The sequence below is a fragment of the Eublepharis macularius genome, chromosome 12, assembly GCF_028583425.1.
Source record: "Eublepharis macularius isolate TG4126 chromosome 12, MPM_Emac_v1.0, whole genome shotgun sequence".
Lineage (NCBI taxonomy): Eukaryota > Metazoa > Chordata > Lepidosauria > Squamata > Eublepharidae > Eublepharis > Eublepharis macularius.
The window spans coordinates 49,844,376-49,864,897 of NC_072801.1; the positions used below are offsets into that span (position 1 = coordinate 49,844,376).

The 20,522-nt window shown below is 44.1% G+C and overlaps 2 protein-coding genes across 2 annotated transcripts; one reads left to right on the top strand and one right to left on the bottom strand.

Annotated features, from left to right (window-relative positions):
* The first annotated feature begins 4,306 nt into the window (after positions 1-4,306).
* Positions 4,307-10,197, top strand: LOC129338622 (olfactory receptor 10C1-like). Its single transcript, XM_054993001.1, has 3 exons — positions 4,307-5,205; positions 9,964-10,035; positions 10,128-10,197. The coding sequence occupies exons 1-2, from the start codon at positions 4,307-4,309 to the stop codon at positions 10,013-10,015; spliced, it is 951 nt and encodes a 316-aa protein (XP_054848976.1). The 3' UTR covers positions 10,016-10,035; positions 10,128-10,197.
* A 5,341-nt stretch (positions 10,198-15,538) lies between these two features.
* Positions 15,539-16,477, bottom strand: LOC129338620 (olfactory receptor 10C1-like). The gene has a single exon (XM_054993000.1). The coding sequence runs from the start codon at positions 16,475-16,477 to the stop codon at positions 15,539-15,541; it is 939 nt and encodes a 312-aa protein (XP_054848975.1).
* Positions 16,478-20,522: the final 4,045 nt, after the last annotated feature.

Below are 20,522 nucleotides of genomic sequence, written 5' to 3' on the forward strand. Positions count from 1 at the left end.
AGAGGGGGGGAGGTGCAGAAAATTGGCCTGGGAGCTTTGGAATGTGCTCCCACACCATTCCTGATGTGACAATAAAGGGTCAGGGGCAATTGAGAGCATGCTCCAGAGCTCCTGGGCCCATTCCCCACACCTTTCCCCCTGTATAACAACAAAGGCTTTGGAGTGCATGTATGTGCTTTGTGAAGAAGCACAGTGACTACTGCCCCAAGTGCACACCCCAAGATACCCCCCATCCTGGGAGTCGGGACCTGGCAACCCTAAAACAAGTGATCTTTTTGTGCCTACAGCGATCCTTGTTAGTGATTCACAATCTGAGTAACCACAAATAACCTTGGTTTGTGTAAGGATCTGCCAGTTACATGTCGATAACTTTACTGCAGGAGTCCAACATTGCATGAGTTAAAACTTTATTGATAATCCCCAGTTCAGCATCCCAAAATGTTCTTTGTCAGCAATAAAGTCTGGTTCCCAATACCTAGCATATATAGACATTTAAACACAGCCCCGCCCCCCATCCCCCCTTCTATCTACAGCAAATATGGGGGGAAATCTAGCTACAGTAGATATCTACAGGAATGTGAGCCCAGAGAATGTTTTAGAAAGTCCAGAAACTTCAAGGTTATGTATCTATGGAAAGGGCTCTTCTCTTGCTAGAAACTCAACATAGATAAGTTTGTCTACCATCTTTCCCAGGCCAGCATGCAGACAGGAAACAGTGTTAGCTAACAGGATCTTGCTTATAAAGCATGTCTTATGGCAGGGGCCATGACCCTGACAGTTTGCTAATCTTTTAAAAAATTCAAATGTTGGCCTCCAACTGACTGACACGGGAGGCCAGCCTGGGTGGACATTCCTAACAGATGGCTTGTTCCTGTCTCCCACCAGCATACTTATTCTCAGGGCGAAGCTACAAGTGACAAATGACACTTGAACGGCAAGTGTATTTCTTCCTGTTCACTTGCGCTCCACTCAATCCACTTGCTGTTCAAGTGTCATTCATCACTTGTAGCTTGGCCCTCAGTGACTGCCCAGGCTGCTGGTCCTTCCTCTTTCCCACTGCTGCCTGCTTCTTCTGGTAATGAAGCACTGCCAAGCCTGTCTTCTGCTGCTAGGCCAGTCCTCTGGAGCCACTGCTGAGCCCCTGCCAACTGTGGTGGCCCCAGTTCATTGCTTTATGTGGGGCCAGACTCTGGAGGCTTGGGGTGGGCCGGTGACAACTCTAAGGGTGGGCCTGTCCCTTGGACACCATGGTTCTTAATAGACAAGAACATTTCCAATTAATTCCTTAGTCTTTTGTTTCCTGATGGGAACACTAACAAATTTTGGGGCTTGCTGAAGATAATCTATCTTGGACATCTAGAGGCTCTTATTAGAAATTTATTCTCAGCACTAAACCCAATTCCATACAGTAATGGCTAAATAAACATGAATTTGTTAGTGTTATAGTGTTGAAGCTATCAAACCATTTAGCTCTCATGGTGAAGAGTATACTAAATGCCCTTTACACTATTGTCTAATTTGGATAATGTTTAAGGTATTGTCCCTATGGTTGTCAGGTCCCCCAACCTTCCCAGCAGGAGATTGGAGGTCTGGCACCTACCTGGTCTTCTTCTCCCTTGCGCATGCGTGCAACACACGTGTGCTTCCGGGAAGTGATGTCATTGTGCAGGCTGGGAGCGCTCTCATGCTCCATATGGGGGTGATTTGGGACCATTGTGGGCCAAATTGGGCCCAAAACATCCTGGATTGGGGCCAAAATGGCCTGGATCAGGGCCAAAATGGCCTAGAATGGGCCACTGCCGAGTGAGGGAGCACTCCCCTACTCTGCAGCGGCCTGATCTAGCCCAAATTGGGGCTGTAATGGCCCAGGTTTGGGCTGAAATGGCACAGATTGGGCCCAAAATGGCTTGGAAGGGACTGCTGCCAAATGAGGGAGCACTCCACCACTCTGCAGCAGCCTGATCCAGGCTGAACAGGGCCCAAAACTGCCCAGATTGATGCCAAAATGGCCTGAATCGGACCCAAAACGGCCTGGAATGGGCTGCTGCCAAGTGGGGGAGCACTCCTCTGCAGGTCCCATGTTGCCTAGTAGAGCCTATTTGGGGTGATCAAAGCAGATCCCTCCTTCCTTTTTCACCAGTAGAAATGGTGGTTGCATCTAACCCGGTTTCTGGGAAATGTAACATTTAGGACAAATGTCATTTGCAAACTTCACACCATTATGCATCTTTATAAACTTTTCTTACTGATGCTCTTAAGAACAATCTAAATATTATTTCCAATAGTCTGGTGCCTGCTCTTCCTAAGGTAACACATCTTTGCAACAAGGCGGTTTTGGAACTGAATTGTGACAGAGAATGGTTAAACGTATCTTTAGAACCTCATCAGGGTAGTGGCTTGGAGGGGGGATTTCTACTGAAACGTGGGAGGGAGGGGAAGGGGATGCACTCCTTCCCCTTTGTCCCTTCATCACTGAAAAAAAATCACTCCCTTCTTTCCCTATAACTTCCCTTGGTCCTTATTTGGAAGTTTTTGTATTTAATTTTTTTTTTAAATCAGTCAGCATGCTTGCATAGATGTAGCCTGCCTTCTTATCAGATTATTTTTCTTGGGTGAATGAACGTGATGTGAAATGTATTGTGTCTGAGGTGAGGTGAAGTAAATTCTGTCTATGCTGACCCATTCATCAGTTGAAACCTGTGTTTCATGTTGTATTGATCAAGCAGTGGACACGTATGTGTGAACTAGATTTTTAAATACAGAGAAGACATTTGAGGATGATTTTAAAAAAAAAAACTTCAGTGCAATTACCATTCTGGATCACCTTTCAAATCTGGAGAAAAATAAAAAAAATACCGTTAGCAAATTTGGTGTTAATGGGATGAAACGGTGGTTTGGAAGGCAATGTGGCACTACCAGCTAGTGGCAACAGCCACTTTGACTGGGGAACGTGATTTGCCTTCCCAGAGGAGGGAGAGACAGCAGCATACTCCCAGCAATCTGGGAATGCGGTGAGGGGCAGAACTCAAGGCCTTATAAGGCTGTTCCACCCCTTGGCATCTCAGTTGCATCTTGTACTCGGCTCACCCACCTCACCCTATTTCAGTGCAGGTTTAGCTAGTTGCTGTTTATTGGAGCCAGGTAGGAATTTTTCTCCTTTCCTACAACTGGCAATGGGTGAGGAGTTTTTCACCTACCTTGCACTGTCCGTGGAGGGAGGTAATTGGCTACGGTGGGTCAAATTGATTCTCCCCGGCAGGTTAGAAGTTGGGGGAAATGAGCAGGCCGGTGAGCACCCTTGGCATATCCCAATTGGTGGGGAATTGGGGTCTGTCAAGAGTGGCTGGCTGCTTCACAGCCGAGTTGTGAGGACAGACGCCTTGGTGGGGAACCCCTGGACAAGCCAGTCCTCCTCCAGCTTTACAGCTGAGTGGTGGAGCTTTAAGCTTCACCTGGCCAGGCCAGGTCCCAGACATACAATGGATGGCTCGCACCAGGGGCAGTGGGTGGCTCGCTCAGACAGATCAGAGCGGAGGTCTAGGAGTGACCCCTGGGCCCGACCTGTACTGCTAGTTAGGCCCTTGCCATGTTGATAGGTATGTTGTGTTATTTTTAAAAAGCAGCCCTTTAGAACTCAACTCTTGTGTCTGCCTCTTCATTCCGATGGGGGGGGGGCAATAACAGGCCATGCTTAGTGAGTGGTGAGGAATAAAGGATGGCAGTGTTTGAGAAAGCCAAAGTCCTTTGGGTGGCTGAGGGCAATGCAGTGAAAGAGCCAAGATCATGGGTAAGGGAGTAATAGAATAAGAGCTGAAAGGTATTTGGGGGGGGGGGGAGAATCCAAAGCCATGGTAGGTTTTGAAAAGGATGCAGAATTGTGGTGGATCTGGATGTGGGCATGAGTCCAATGTAACAATTTAAAGATCATCCTAAGAGGAAGGTCAGTGAATGATTTTGGAAGCAAGAGCCAGAGATATGAGTTAATTAAGTTGCAGCCACAGAAGACCCAGAAGAAGGTAGCAATTATTGAATTTTTGCTGAAGAGACATAGTGAAAGGACAGTTACCTGGGAATCTAAATCCACACAGAGCTGTCAAGATTCATTTATCATTGTGTGTGTGTCCTCAGCTCTTCAATGTTCTTTTGAGCACTTCTTGACATTTCCATTGTAGTCATCAGAAACTAACACTATCTTTTCCTTCTCAGACTGTGTAAAAAACAAAATAGTGGATGTCTCCAAAAAGATAACTGGGACATAATTACATTTTTGTGGATAGGTAAGAAGGAAACCTGTCTTGGATGGGAAATGGTTATTGAGAATAACACTGATGTGACTAGCTTCATACTCCTGGGTTTTTCTGATGTTCCAAGGCTCCATCCACTACTCTTTACAGTGCTGTTTTTGGTCTACATCATCACTCTTTTGTCCAATGGCCTTATTGTTGCAATAATCAATGCCAACAACAGTCTTCACACTCCTATGTATTTCTTTCTAGTCCATTTGTCTTGCTTGGAGATTTGTTATACCTCAGTTACCACCCCAAAGATGCTTGAGAACTTGCTGGTGAAGCAAACAATGATTTCGTTTATGGGATGTGCTGCCCAGATGTTCTTCTTCCTATTCTTTGGGGTGGCAGAGTGCTTCCTCTTGGCCTCCATGTCATTTGACAGGTATGTAGCAATATGTAGACCTTTGACCTACCACATCATCATGAACAAGAAATTTTGTGTCCAGCTGGTGGTTGTGTCTTGGGTCTGTGGGAGTGCTGTAGCACTAGGTCATACCATCTTGATGTTTAACCTGCCATTCTGTGGGATTTCCATCAACCATTTCTTTTGTGAGATTCAGCCACTCTTTGAGTTGGTTTGTGGGGATACTTTTCTGAGTGAGATTCAGGTTATCGCTGTGGCTGTGCTAGCAATCATGATGCCTTTCTGGATGATCATCTTCTCATACAGTTCCATCCTTGTCACCATTTTCAAGATGCCATTATCACAGAACAGACAAAAAGCTTTCTCCACTTGTTCCTCACACCTCTTGGTAGTGACGCTTTTCTATGGCACAGCAGGCTTCATGTATTTAAGACCAAAATCAAGCTACATGCCTTCAATCGACAAATTATTGTCTCTATTCTATGCTATTGTGACTCCATTGCTGAATCCTATTATTTACAGTCTCAGAAACAAGGAGTTCAAAGGAGCCCTGTGGAAACTTTGGAAAAAATATTTATCTCATTGAACAGGACAAATAATGAGGTCTGAATTGCTGTCACGCAAACAGGAAAGTTCCACAGTTGCTTGTGGATATTTTGGTATATTCAAATTTCAAAACATTTGTTTCAAATTCCACAGACTTTTCCTTGATAACTATATAAAGATATGATGCACTTTTTGTTTAGAATCCATGAGGTCAAATCCCACCCTCCCTCATTCAGTGGTGGAACACTATATACTTTAAACTTTTTTTTTGTCTTTGTGCTATGTATAGCCTTCTTAGAAGTATCTGGCCAGGGCTGGAAATAGCATGTTGAACAAAACAGGCCCTTAGTCCAATCCAGTAGAGCTCTTCTTATGCTATTCTGGAAATAAACAACTATTGTTCAACAATATGGAATCCTGTGTCTAATATTGTTTATTCCTTCAATACAGTGTGAAGCAATTTTATGATCATAAGGGTTTTTTTTTTAAGATGCTGGATTTCTCAGAGTTGAAAAATCGGTTTTATGTACTTTGTATATTTCCTGAGGGTTCATGTTGGATGTTAAGTGTTTGTACTTCTTAAAGATTACATTTCAGTACTTTTGGGATAGTCTTTTATTTTGTGTCTTCATACACACAGTAGTATGAGAATGTTATATTAAATTAATCTGACATTTTATGGAATTTTAGTCTGTTGCATATTTTCAAAAAATTGATTTATTGTACGTTCTGATCTCTTAGCCACCATGAGGATCCTTATGAGTGAAATACTATTACGCAGTTGTACTAATCTGAACTCAAATACAGTTCATAGTTCGCTTTTTTCCTGCATTTTAATCTCACTGATATGTCAAGGAGATCGTGCGTGTTTCTCACCTCCATTTTATCCTAACCAAGAGACACTGGGAGAAAATGGCTGGCCCAAGGTTGCCCAAAGAGATTTTGGGGTAAATAGTGATTTGAACTTTAATGACTGCCTTAGTTTGGATACCACCCTATAATGATTTGCTTATTTTTTTAAAAAAAAAAACTTTTAATATTTATAACCTTTTAAAAACGTTAGCCTTAGAATCTTTTGTTCAACTCCTTACTTTATCTAAAACATACCTCAGGAAGGCCCTGGTCCCAGTCAACAATCTTTATATTTCCACTCATACAGAGCTTCAGGTGTTCTCTACTTTACTCAAACCTTTACCTTAAGAACACCTTTTTTTTTCTGTTTGACCTTATATTGCTGCCTCCCTGACTCCCCCAAAAGGTTTTTGCTGCCACCAAAGGCTTTTGCTTAGATCACTTCTGCTTAACATAGATGGTAGAGGGACAGAACAGTCAGAACATGAGAGGGGTTGTGAGGTAAAAGAAAATCTCTTTTTTTGTTGTTTTAAAGAAGTAGAATTTATTTGTAAATACAAGCTTGATGGTTGCAGTTTTGATCAGCGTGTTGGTTTCAGAATACTTCTTAAGCTTGGTGGTTTCAAATAATTATCTCTTATAAAAGGTATATTTAGAGACTCAGCCATACAGACTAATTTTCCATACAGATCTTCACTAGCAAACTAAACTCTCAACTCATCTATGCAGGCATAGATTCACTCAGGCCTTTCTCTCAGCTCTCTGTTTAAAAACTGTGGTTCACTCCACTCCCTCAGGTACAGCTGTCATCAATTCAGACTCCATTCACCCATCCAGCCCCCTCCTCCTTTCCTTAGAGGCCTGCATTTTAACTAACAACAATGATCAAAACCTCCACATTAGCAAGCATCAATAAAATGCAAATAAAATACATTACATGCAAAACATTACATGGACTTTGGTCTCTTCTATCATAAGTCAGCTGTTAGCCACTATATCACATTGAGTCTCAGCAGGGGCAATAAGATCTCTCTTCTATTTTCTAGAGAAGATCATCCTTTTCTCTTAGTGTAAGAACTTGATCTTGCAGTATAAAAGAAGCAAGGCACACTAGATGTTCAACATGCAAGCAGGGTGTTCCAGTTGCTGGGCTATGTGGTGTGATTCTGATTCCACATGCCATCATGCATACAACTGTATGAGCTTGCAGTGTCTGCAGAGTTACTCTGTAGTATTGGATTTTGCAGCTCTATTTGCAATCTTTAATTAGGGGAGAACTATATTAATTGAACTGCAACTTGATTATATTTAGATGTTAATGAATACACACATTAAGCCATGATATTATTCCACAAGCCACAACACACCTCTTATTTTACCATTTCTATCCTTGAATTGTTATGCTTCCTCAGGGCTAGTTTATGCATATCCATGAAAAGCAACCTTGGGTACATAAATTCCCCCACCACACTAGGCCTAGAGTTTTTCATGCTATTTATGGTTTGTTGTTATTCATAAAGCATAGAATCACACATTTATTTAAAGGTCTAATTGTGTACCTGATCATGCATGGCCTATACATGTATGAACATATAGGCATAAGGTCCATTAAAAGTGAAATGTCCTACAAGCAGAGTAGAATAAGACCCAAACATTCCAGGCCTGGGCTTATCAGCTGTAAATGATTGGTCTGTGCAAGAACCACAAACACTTCTCACTGATGTAACCACAATAGATTAGCTCTCTTCTGCTAAGTGAGAATTAATATTGGAGGAAGGAGTCCTTTATCCAATGGAAGAATCTTCATTTAGCAGAAGATAATTATGGGACCCTTCTCGGTATCTGGAAAGCACTTCTGTGTTTGTATTTTCAATGAGTATACAGGATTTCCTCCCCCTCGTCCCAATGTGTTTATGCGTGGGTGGTGGAATGTTACAATGATTTTAATAAAAATGATAGTTTATACAAGTATATTATTTTCAGTGTACAGAATAAAATAAAGCATACTTTCTTAACTTCTGCTTCTTATTCTTTGAAGCGCTCATACAAGTATTACTATAGGTCAATTGTGTAATAGGTTAAATTGGAAAGTTATTTCATTGGATGTATTTCACATAACAAAGCTCTATGGTCATGTGAATGTTGACTGCACAAGTATTACTGAGCTTACTGAATTTATGGATAAAACAAACAAGTTGAATCTAAATCAATCATTGGAAAACTGTGAGCAAAAAGATTCCTTCCTTGAGCAAATATGTACCTTTGACTTCAGCCTCAATATTTAGGACTAAGAAGTGAGTATGGAAAAACTCTAAATGTTGTGATGGACTAAGGAAGGGAGTACACAGTAAAAAAGGACAATTCTTAGAGTAGCCAGGCAGTGCCTGGAAACCACAATGAAAAAGAAAAGTATGGCCGTTTCTGCAACCGCAGTAAAGACAAGGGAGGGATTACCCACAGAAACGTTTGCATTCTGTGTGCACGCCGCAACAATAATGAATGATTATACAATTTTCAAAGTGCAAGTGCCTCTTGTTCGTTGAGCCAATATTGCAATTCATACAAAGACCATTGCTCATAGGACAATTCATACATGTGCAAATCGTACAAGTGCAAAATCATACATGTGCAATTTCATTTCCGGTGCAGTACAGCTCTACAATACCAGGTATATAAGTAATACAATAAATTTTATACAGATTCACTCCTTCCTCTCCTTCAACTAGTTCTTCCCAAAGGTGGTGTAAAGCCCAAATGAATTCCAAAGGAGGGAGTGGAGACCGCCACGCTCAATCTGGGGCCGGCTACGAACGCAGATTTCGTGCCACCTTCTTCAGGAGCGTGCCATCTATGATGAAAACACTCTATGAGTATGCTACCCATTTACAGCCTTTTCTCCATAATACCCCTTCCCTGTAGTTCACAATCTTTCCTACTTACAAACACTCCCCAATAGAATGTCACCACCACATTTCTCTCATCGCCTGGTTAGTAGGTATGCTTGTTCTCTTCCTTGTACGTCATTGCAAACTGCCCCCTATTTAAATCAGCTGTAGCCTGTTGGTATCACCCTTTCTTAAAGCAACCACACACTGTATGCTGTAACCTCACATGCTATGTGCCTCAGTTCCTCACAAGAAACAATTCAAACATAATTCATTATTCAGTCCCTTTGGTTTTATCGTGTTGAGTTTGTGAATCCAAAAAGCTTCTCTGCGTAGAAGCCTTGTTTGGATTGTATCGGCGCTAGTTCTTCCCACTACTTCTAGGATCATTACCTTAAGGGCATTCTCTGGATGACTGCGTTCCCTGTAGTGTTGTGTGAGTGGAGCTTCCTGTATGTTATTGCGGATGCGTGATATGTGTTCCAGTATTCTAACCTTGACCGGTCTGGACGTGCAGCCGACGTAAAGCATTCTGCAGGGGCATTCCAGAAGGTAAACTACCCCCTTGGTAGTTCAACTGCCAGACCAAGGGGGTAGTTTACCTTCTGGAATGCCCCCGCAGAATGCTTTACGTCGGCTGCACGTCCAGACCGGTCAAGGTTAGAATACTGGAACACATATCACGCATCCGCAATAACATACAGGAAGCTCCACTCACACAACACTACAGGGAACGCAGTCATCCAGAGAATGCCCTTAAGGTAATGATCCTAGAAGTAGTGGGAAGAACTAGCGCCGATACAATCCAAACAAGGCTTCTACGCAGAGAAGCTTTTTGGATTCACAAACTCGACACGATAAAACCAAAGGGACTGAATAATGAATTATGTTTGAATTGTTTCTTGTGAGGAACTGAGGCACATAGCATGTGAGGTTACAGCATACAGTGTGTGGTTGCTTTAAGAAAGGGTGATACCAACAGGCTACAGCTGATTTAAATAGGGGGCAGTTTGCAATGACGTACAAGGAAGAGAACAAGCATACCTACTAACCAGGCGATGAGAGAAATGTGGTGGTGACATTCTATTGGGGAGTGTTTGTAAGTAGGAAAGATTGTGAACTACAGGGAAGGGGTATTATGGAGAAAAGGCTGTAAATGGGTAGCATACTCATAGAGTGTTTTCATCATAGATGGCACGCTCCTGAAGAAGGTGGCACGAAATCTGCGTTCGTAGCCGGCCCCAGATTGAGCGTGGCGGTCTCCACTCCCTCCTTTGGAATTCATTTGGGCTTTACACCACCTTTGGGAAGAACTAGTTGAAGGAGAGGAAGGAGTGAATCTGTATAAAATTTATTGTATTACTTATATACCTGGTATTGTAGAGCTGTACTGCACCGGAAATGAAATTGCACATGTATGATTTTGCACTTGTACGATTTGCACATGTATGAATTGTCCTATGAGCAATGGTCTTTGTATGAATTGCAATATTGGCTCAACGAACAAGAGGCACTTGCACTTTGAAAATTGTATAATCATTCATTATTGTTGCGGCGTGCACACAGAGTGCAAACGTTTCTGTGGGTAATCCCTCCCTTGTCTTTAGTGCCTGGAAACCAGCAGGAGAGCCAGTTTGGTGTAGTGATTAAAAGCGGAGAAACTCTAATCTGGAGAACCGGGTTTGATTCCCCACTCTTCCACTTGAAGCCAGGTGGGTGACCTTGGGTCAGTCACAGCTTTTAGGAGCTCTCTCAGCCCCACCCACCTAACAAGGTGTTTGTTGTGGAGATAATAATAACATACTTTGTAAATCACTCTGAGTGGATGTTAAGTTGTCCTGAAGGGCGGTATATAAATCAAATGTTGTTGTTGTTGTACAGGAGCAGTATCGAGGAGAGTATTTTTTAAAATATGTAGCCTTGTGTACTTATCGTAAGTTCTTGCTGTAAGTGACAAAGGGTAACTCTTCGAATCTGTGGAAACTATGGTTTTACCATAGAGTTCCAAGCAATTCCTAGAGCTACCCTTTGTCATTTCCAGTAAGAAATTCCTGTAAACAAACAAGACTATATTAAAAAAATGTTTTCCTACCACTGCTCTGAGCTGTGGTGGGCAACAGCACCTGGGGGCAGGAAGGGGGGGTCCCCCACCCACAAGAGCTTGGCAACCCTAGTAGTAGTGATGTAAAAAGCAGAGAACATACTGACTGGCAAAGAAGCAAGCAATCTTGGTAACTGAGCAATTTATTTGAATTCAAATTAGGAATGTACAAGAATGCCTTGTTCATTTTTTTCATGCATTGTCATTATGAAGCTTTCTGTTTCACTTTGTTGCATGTGTCCCTGATTATTTTCCTTCTCTGCCACATTTCTGCTATTTACATAATGCGTACCACTTAAATGCCAAAATAATACAAAAGTAATATTTAAAAACTGTAAATTTAATCAGAAAAATAGATGCAAAATAACAAAAAAAGACATGGAAACAAAGATCAAATTTGCGCAAAGGAAAAACAAAATAAGCATTTTGAATTAAAATGACGCGATGGTGTAATCTGATAACTCTTCTAAAGCAAGAATTGCTCTTCAATGGGCATAACAGTGTTTTTTTTTAAAAAAGGATAATTCTGAATGAACTTCTACCACCTTGCAAAAACCTGTGCAGCTCTCAGTAGAGCAGATGCATGTAGAGTGACTACTTATCTATCTACTTTACAAGCATCACAGTTCAGTCAAATTGATTTCACATCTATGTAATTGATTTAGGATTGTAGATTTTCAAGATAGTTACTGGTTACATAATACTTGGAGGGAATGATGATGACCATATCAGCATATTCTGCTGGTGAAAAATAAGGAGGCAACCATACAGAATAGCTATGTTGAGAATCATGGGATCTGCATGTATAAAAGCCATATAGAATGGGGACTGTGATATGGGAGGAACTGTGTGAGATTGAGTTAAAAGGTTTGCTGGATCCAACTCAATGATATTATTTGGTTTTCATTGGAGGAAGACACCTTCTATTAGAGCATAGAGTCCTTTCTCAAATGTTGCTTTGCTTTTTTTACAGTGCAATCCTAACCCCCCAGGCAGCACCGTCGCTCATGAGCCGGTATAAATGGAGCGGTGCTGGACGGCACCCTATTGATTTTTGCAGGATAGTCCCACCAGCGCCTGAGCGTGGCAAGGCAAAATGCAGCGGCCCCTGGGAGGTCCCACCCACCATTCCCCTGACAACCCCACGCACACCAGCCAATGGCCACACCCCTCCCCTCACCTGACAGGCGAGGGAACAGCAGTGGTGCAGCCAATGGGGAGGTCGCGATCCCCACCACTGCTGCCTCCAATAGGCCCCCATCAGAGGGCAAGCATCCCTGCCAGGGAGGAAGGCAGAGGTGACAGTGAAGGTCCAGATCGAACACCCCCCCTCGCCCGTCCAGCCCCCATTTCTGATGAGGGCCAGGCTGGTGGTGGCTGCAGCTTGGTGCCTCTGCACATACCTGCTTCCATCGCCACCCCCAAAAAGAAAAAGGTTTCACACACACACACACCCGAAAAGTAGGGGCAGACAGTAGGGAGCTGATCTCTGTTGCCTGGAGAGCAGTTGTAATTTCAGGAGATCTCCAGCTACCACCTGGAGACCCGCAACCCTAATTAGTCCCCAGGTTCCAGAGAAGCAGGTGAGGGGGAGGCGGGGCCAGCAATGAGTGGCCCATTGGGAACCACATGGGAGGCTGGGAGGCTGTTTGGAAACGAGGGGAATGAAAAGTGTTCTCAGACTTGCTGCCACACAACGTGAACACATCACTGCATCTCTACAAAGTGAGAGCGGGGGCCGGACCTTGACAGCCATGTCCCAGTACTGGGGAGATGCTCCCTAGAGTGAACTGAGAGACCGTCCCCATGCCGAGCCTGTCTCTGCTTCCACAAACACAACCCCCACTCCCTGGCAGCAGCTTTCCACCTGCACCCCGTCTTCCTGGCTTATCAGATGCCAGCCGCTCAGCCTATCAGAGAATGAAAGTCCTCAGTGCCTCCCCCCCCTCCCCACAGACATTCATGGGCCACAGTTCAATTCCCACCCCTCTGCCTGACGTTACATTGGGGGGAGGAAGGGGGCAGGGAGGCTGAACGGGGTACTGCTTGATATATTTGTGGCGATGTGCGAGTGGAAATATGTGACAGGGTGTTTAGGGAGTGGCTAATGACAATGTCAGTTATACATGCAAACAGAGAAGTTAGTTGTTTTTCAGCTCGTTTTATTAAACTGGGAAAAGTGCCATTGTTTCTAGGCTGGGAAGGGAGCCAAGGTATTTCACGCAGCCTTCCTTCTGCGCTCCCAGGGGCGAGGCTGAGATGTGGACTGCTGTGAGATATTGCTTCCTGGGCTGGATACGAATGTCACTCGCAGAGGATTACAGGGGTGAGGGGGAGTAAGCAGACATGCCTGGTCGGTCATCTCCCAGATGGGTCACGATGTGCCTGCGAGAGAAAGACACACTTGGGCTTTGCCTAGTCCATGGCCGAGGCAAAGCCCGCACTCCAACATCTGAGAAGATGCACAAAGTAGACAGCGGCGGCGGCAGTGACCAGCTGATGCAATACCATCCGGCAAGGATGCACTCTGCCTTGGGGTGCTTTTACCTTTAAGGGAGGAAATGGGCAGGTAGTTACAAACACCTGGTCAAGGATAGTTTTCTGGGCAACTGCCTCTGGGGCAGGCAGGGGCTGCCGGCATCGCCCCCTCCCCTGCTGAACCTCCCCTGAAGAGGCTAGTGGTCAAGTGAGTTCAGGTGATGGGGTAGTTAGCACTAATCAGAGAGATGGGTTAGCCAGTGCCCCATCTCCTCCTTACCTGTCAGTGCTTTCTCGCTCCTTACTGAGCTGGAACTTCAGAATCAGGACACCTGCAAGGAAACAGGAGTGGCTATTGTTAGTTAGCCAGACATTCTGGACTTTGCCCTTCTTCCCTTCAGTGAGTGCACAGTTCTCCCACTTTTCTCACAAAGTCCCCAAAGTGCACCCAGTGCCTGCCACTGTGGGCACCCTCTCTCCCACCTCATGTTCAAAGTGCCCACAACACACAGCAAATGGGAAGAGCTTCCAGCCATATGCTCACTTACCTGAGAGCGCGGGCAGGGCTGGCCGGATGTTTTATAGGGTGCATTTGTGGGTGATTGGGTGCGGGGAGGAGGGCTCATCCATACCGGGAGTGCACGCAGATTGGTCGCCATGAAAGTTCCCATCCTATGCTCCTTCATGCCACGGGGGTGGGGGTGGGTGCTCGGAGAGGGGGTTGAGTTATCGCCATTCAATGAGTGCATATGGGCTATGCCTTATTCTTTCATGGCGTAGCTCTTTTGCACCACTGTGGGTGTTCCTGCTTCTGGAAGGACTTAGGGAGCAAACTAACTCTGGCCCCGCCCTCCTCCCCGCTCCCTCCTACACCAACATGGGGCTCTATGGCACTTCTCCGCCTCCACCCGGCCGCCTCTCGCTTGCGGTGGCGTCATCCCGCCAGCGGTGCTGCGCCTTGTGCCACTGCCGACGGTAGGGCATTTACGCTCACGTAGGAGCCAGTTCTGCTGTCGCAAGCCTTAGTTCGGTTCCTATTCACTTTCCCTGCACCCCTTAGGATTGCACTGCCCATGGATGAGAATTATTGGATACTGTCCAAAGTGACTCATAGTTCTTAAAACAACTGAGTGGCATATTCTATTACAGTAACATGTTTATGGATTTAATATTGTGCATTCTGTTTCATAAATCCTTGGTGTTCCTCAAGGCACTGAAAAATGGTAAACAAAAGCACTAAATAAATAATATTTTCACCAGCTGATAATTTTCTTGAGGCCTTTGCGGGGCACAATTTTCCATTTTTTTATTTTTCTTAATGTATGAAATATTCATTGCAGGCAAATCAATTTCTGCATAGTTGGAAATATCACAGGAAAATCATACGAAGTAATTGTTTTTTGAAAGACAAAGGTGATTCCAAGGGGGATCACAAGATTTTTAAAAATATTGATTTGAATATACAGTATTGCAAATATCACAGATTGGATTTCTCTCTGCTTTTCCAGTTGCTCTTGTCTGATTTTTGTCCTGCTTGTAGCTTCTGTTCTGTGAATTTTGGGACCTGTGTGTTTCTAAACCCTCCTCCTCCTCTTCAGCAGCACAAATGCTGGTGAGATACAACCCCATGTTTGGTTGTTGTGGGTTTTCCGGGCTGTATAGCTGTGGTCTTGGCATTGTAGTTCCTGACGTTTCGCCAGCAGCTGTGGCTGGCATCTTCAGAGGTGTAGCACCAAAAGACAGAAATCTCTCAGTGTCACAGTGTTTAATAATGTTTAATAATATAACAGGTTAGCAGAAATACCTTCTAATAATCCACTAACTGTTAATAGAGGGGTAAATAATGTAATTTGAAAGGAAAACACCATTTCACCCCCATCCGAGTCCTACATGTGTTGGTGTTTCTTTATATTTCCATCTGTGAACATATTACACCACCAGCTTTCTGATAATCATATTATTTGACTTGCTGGCAAATCCAAACATGGAGATATATAGCTCAACACTCAAATCAGCACTCCAATTATCTTCCTTGCATCCAAAATATCCTACTAGCCAGTTTCCATAGTGCTCCTTTAACCTCTTTGTTCCTCAGACTATATATGATAGGGTTCAGTAGTGGAGTAAGAACACAATAGAACAAAGTGAACCACTTGTCTTTATCCAAAGAGTAACTAGACTTAGGCCGTGTGTACATGAAGACAGCAGTGCCATAGTAAAGGCATACTACAGTGAGGTGAGATGAACAAGTAGAGAAAGCCTTCCTCCTGTTTCTTGCTGAGCTCATGTTCAGGATGCTAGTGATAATATGGACATAAGACACAAGAACAAGGATGAAGGGCAGCATCAGCACAACACCAGCAACCACAATTACTTGGATTTCATTCCAGTAAGTGTCCCCACAAACAAGCATAAGCAGTGGCTGAATATCACAAAAGAAATGGTTGATAATATTGGGCCCACAATAGGGGAGACTGAAGATGACAGCTGTGTGTCCTGCTGCTACCACGAATCCAACAGCCCAACATGCGGCAGAGCACTGGATACATATCCTCTTGCTCATGATGGCTGTGTATCTCAGGGGGATGCAAATGGCCACATAGCGGTCATATGACATGACAGTGAGAAGAAGGCACTCTGTGACACCAAGCAGTAAAAAGAAATAGAGCTGTGTTGCACACCCAACGAAAGAGATTTTGCTTCCTTCCAAGATGAGATTTACAAGCATGTTGGGTATGGTGACTGAGGTGAAGCATAATTCCAAGAAAGACAAATTCCTTAGGAAAAAATACATGGGGCTCTGGAGGGCATCATCAACACTGATGATGACAACAATGAGGACATTGCTGAGTACTGTGAGGACGTACAGGCAAAAAAACAACACAAACAGTAAATATTTCATTTCTGGGATTGACAAGAAACCCAATATAATGAATTCGCTCACAGATGTTTTATTTTCCATGGCCTATCTGTCAGCATCTCTTCCTGGGAGATAAAAAAATTTGTTAAAAAAATTAATTAAAAAAATACTGAGTCTTCAAAGCACATGTGTAGTTATTTATCCATTTCATTTTCTATTGGTTTATTTGCTCATATACATACAACCAGAAACAGAACCCATAATTTATAGAAGCTACAAAACATTAGCGTGAAAAGGATCATTGGTCAGGCCTAAGGCTTCTGTTCCACTAATGGTGGAACCTTCCTCCAATTCCTTTGTTTTAGTGCAAAACATGTTCAGTAGTGGAAGTTACCTTGTTGCAGAGTAAGGCACCTTTCCTAGATCAGTTTTCAAAGGTTTTATTCTGCTACCTATGGGTTCCCTTCAGCTAGCCTTTTCACTAAATCTTGCCCAATTCTTCTCCTTACTATGGCCCCCATCTCACATGACTTTTCTCCATACAGGGCTATCCCCAGCAGAGACTTTTTGGTGGTCAAAGGGGATCCCTCCTTCCTTTTTCAGAAGCAGAAAAGCTGGATGGATTCCCGTCTCTACATTTATCCTGCCTATTTTCAAATAAGCTCAAGTGTCATTTGATCCTCACAGTGAATGGGCAAGTCAGATAATCTGATAGGTAAGTAATTTACCCATGGCTAAGCATTACAGAGTAAGAATTTCATCCCAGAATTCCTAAATCCCAACACCAAACATGAGGAACTGTGATGCATCTATCCATCCTTACATCATAGGGTTGCCATAAAAATGTTATATGGAGGGGGTTCATTCCAGGCTAAGTTATCCACAGCATTTTAAGAGAATCTCTGCCCCCAATTTTCTTTCCCTTGGTGTTAGGTCCTATAAAGTTGCCACTAAACCTGGACTAAACCTAATCTTAAAATCAGTGTAAAACAATGTAGATTACAGTGCATTAGATATTGTTTAAAAATGGAGGAGAAAGCAACTCAATCTAAAAAGGCAAGCCACGTGTCTAGGAAAAAAACAAATCAAAACTAAACTTTTAACCAATTTGGTCTAACCGTAGAGGTATTAACAATTTTGCCTAAATGAATGCCATCCATTAAGTCTCCTAAATATTTAAGTGTGCTGCTTACTTTACAACTCTGGATAATTTTAAAGATGTGCTTTTAATTTTGGGGGCCGTGGGGGGCACCTCCACACACTAAATGTTAACCAGACACTCATTGTAGAGTTTATTTTTAGCTTTTTCCATGTGTTGCATGAAACAACTTCTTTGAGTGGGATCCAACCAGCATTTCAATGGAAAAAAGTAGGAGAGTTCCCCTTCGTCCATCCGAAAAGGCTACGCTGGGGATCATAGGACCTAAATAGGTGAAACTGTCTGGGGTAGGGCTGTAATAAGAAGTAAAATGGGAATACTGAGGAAAAAAATCTGGCTTGGTCTTACTGAAGATTTTAACAGATCAGCAACACCTTAAGAACTACACTCATTGGGTTGAATCTGACCAATGTATTAACCCGATCTAGCACAATTATCTTCCTTATTATAGCCCTCCCTACCACATATATTTTTTTTCTATGCTGGTCTCAATCCCTAACATAGCCTTTTTCAGTGGTCAAAGACGGCCTCCTCCTCCCTTCCTTACCAGCAGAAAAGCTAGTGTGATCCAACTCCTTGATAGAAAACTATGTATTCATTGTCATGCTTATGGTCAAGCAAAAATGCTCCAGATTATATATTTTAGAATTCAACAAAGGCAAATAAGGTAGGAACTCTTCAAACTAAATATGTAAATTAATTATTCAAAAACATTTACCTTTACTGTTAATTCTTCTGTCATTTGGAAAAAACACAATCCTGCTATCGGTCGGGACAGCACTACACTCATAGTGCTGTGACAGAAAAACTTGCATGAAAAAACTGTATTTAATCAATAGATATTTCTAAGAAAGGTGCCACCTTTGTTCCAAATGGAGCCCCCCAAGCAAAATTTAAGATGGAAAGGCTAATGTGCCTTTTACGACATTCTTTTGAGTATATGAAGTGTGTTGTAAATTGTTTGCAGAGTAAACCAATATAATGCCTCATCATCTTAAATGTCTCATGCTGCCAGGAAATAAAAAAAACATCTAATTGTTCATAACAGTAGAGAGATCTGTAATCAGTCCCCTGCTATGTCTGTCTTTTATCATGTAGGATTTACCAGCAGAGATGAAGCTGTACACCTTAACCCCTTCAGTACCTCAGGCAATGTCACTCTTGCTATGTTACAACTAGACATGAGCATGAACAAGAAAAAAAAAACACCCAAACAGGGTGTTTGTTGTTCATTGCCACCCATGAACAGGGATTAACAAACATAAACAAACATGACCCTTTCACGAACATGTTCATGTTCAAATGTTCGTTGGGGCCAGAATGCCCTCTCGAGAGTTAGAGAGCCCATATTCGCAGGGAGTGTTCAGTTCTCCTCCAGCCATCATCCAAGTTTGGTCAAGATTGCAATACGGATCTTGGAGTTATACAGGCCTAGGTGAGGCTGGTGTCACCACGTCAGGGAGATGGGCGATGTTGGTGGCCACCCCACCTGGTGGGCTTGGGGAGGTGGTGTCGGGCCACCTCCCATGTAGGGGGTGGGGGGCTTGGTTGTGCATTGACAGCAAAACCTGCCCGCCGAGCCTAGGAGAGGCCAGTGTCACCAAGTCAGGGAGATGGGTGATGTCGGTGGCCACCCTGCCTGGTGGGCTCGGGGAGGTGCTGTTGGGCTGCCTCCATTGTAGGGAGTAGGGGGCTTGACCACATACTGGCAGCACCCCCCATGTGTCTACCCACCAGGTCTAGGAGAGGCCGGTGTCACCACATCAGGGAGATGGGTGATGACCATGGCTGCCCCACCTGGTGGGCTCAGGGAGGCAGTTGATGGACTTGGCTGCCACCAGATAACCAAATATCCCTGAAACAATCTGCTAAGAACACCCTCTAACAAGACATTGTGGCATACAAGGAGGCCTTGCGCGCACGCGCGCGCGCGCACGCACACACACACACACACACACACACACACACACACACACTGGTGGGTCAGAGACCACAAAATATGTCCACCAGATGGGGACAGCATGGCATCGTGGCAGATGCTGATGTCCACACTTCGCATGATGCGGAGGCTGTTGCCGCCCAAACACACAGGCTGGACGTGGTGCATTGGATGGTTAGGTACATGGGCTAGATAAGTTTCTTGATAGACAGGTGCATAGCTGTATGAGATAAGTGTATAACATAGAGGGATACATTGGATACCTGTATTGTATGGACACCTGAGACAGATATAGTGGACAGGGATATTGGGGAGACAAGTGTGTTGCATCAATATAATTTTTGTCTCGTCATTAGACAGTTGGAATGGAATAACCAAAGGTGAAAGTGTGGCCCGCTCCTAACGTGGAGAAATGGAGGCTCATGTGCCGGCTGTCGAGGCAGTGGAGGATGCCCTCCCCGCAGTGAGGGTGGGGCATTGATTCCCCAAGGAAACAGGATAGTGGGCAGACAGATAGGTGCCTGCGTGGAGAGGTGTGGGCTGCCACCAGCATCACCCATCTGCCTGCTTTTGCAAATGTGGCAGGCAATTCAGCACCCTAGACAAGACGGCATTGCAGCAGAGGCTGATGCCACTGAGGGACCCTCCAGCCAGACATGGTGGAGCCGGGAGGACAGTTAGGCCAAACTGAGACTCACAGGTGATATCATGGGATCCACCTGGAAGGAATGTAAAGACTGCTGCAGGAGAACCTAGTCCACCGCTTGTGTGTCCAAGTGGAGGCTGCTGCCAACATCACCCACCTTTCTGCTTTCATGGAAAGGATGGGACCCATTCCCCATTGCTCAGAGGGGACAGCAGGGGCCATGTATAGGGGGCACCATGATGCACAACTAAATGTGCAACAGCAGCTGAGCTGTCTCATGCCCAAACGTTGCAGCTGCAAACATCACCCACCTTCCTGCCTTCGCAAAAATGACGGGATTATTGAACCATTCCCCCTGGTGAAAAGGGACAGCAGGGGCCATGTATAGGGGGCACCGTGCTAC

What these genes read in the sequence shown, in the direction of transcription:
- LOC129338622 (XM_054993001.1), top strand. Translation starts at nt 4,307, where the DNA reads ATGGTTATTGAGAATAACACTGATGTGACTAGCTTCATACTCCTGGGT. An exon ending in AAGGAGTTCAAAGGAGCCCT is followed by an intron (nt 5,206 to 9,963) that starts GTGGAAACTTTG and finishes ATGACGTACAAG; the next exon opens with GAAGAGAACAAGCATACCTA.
- LOC129338620 (XM_054993000.1), bottom strand. Translation starts at nt 16,477, where the DNA reads ATGGAAAATAAAACATCTGTGAGCGAATTCATTATATTGGGTTTCTTG.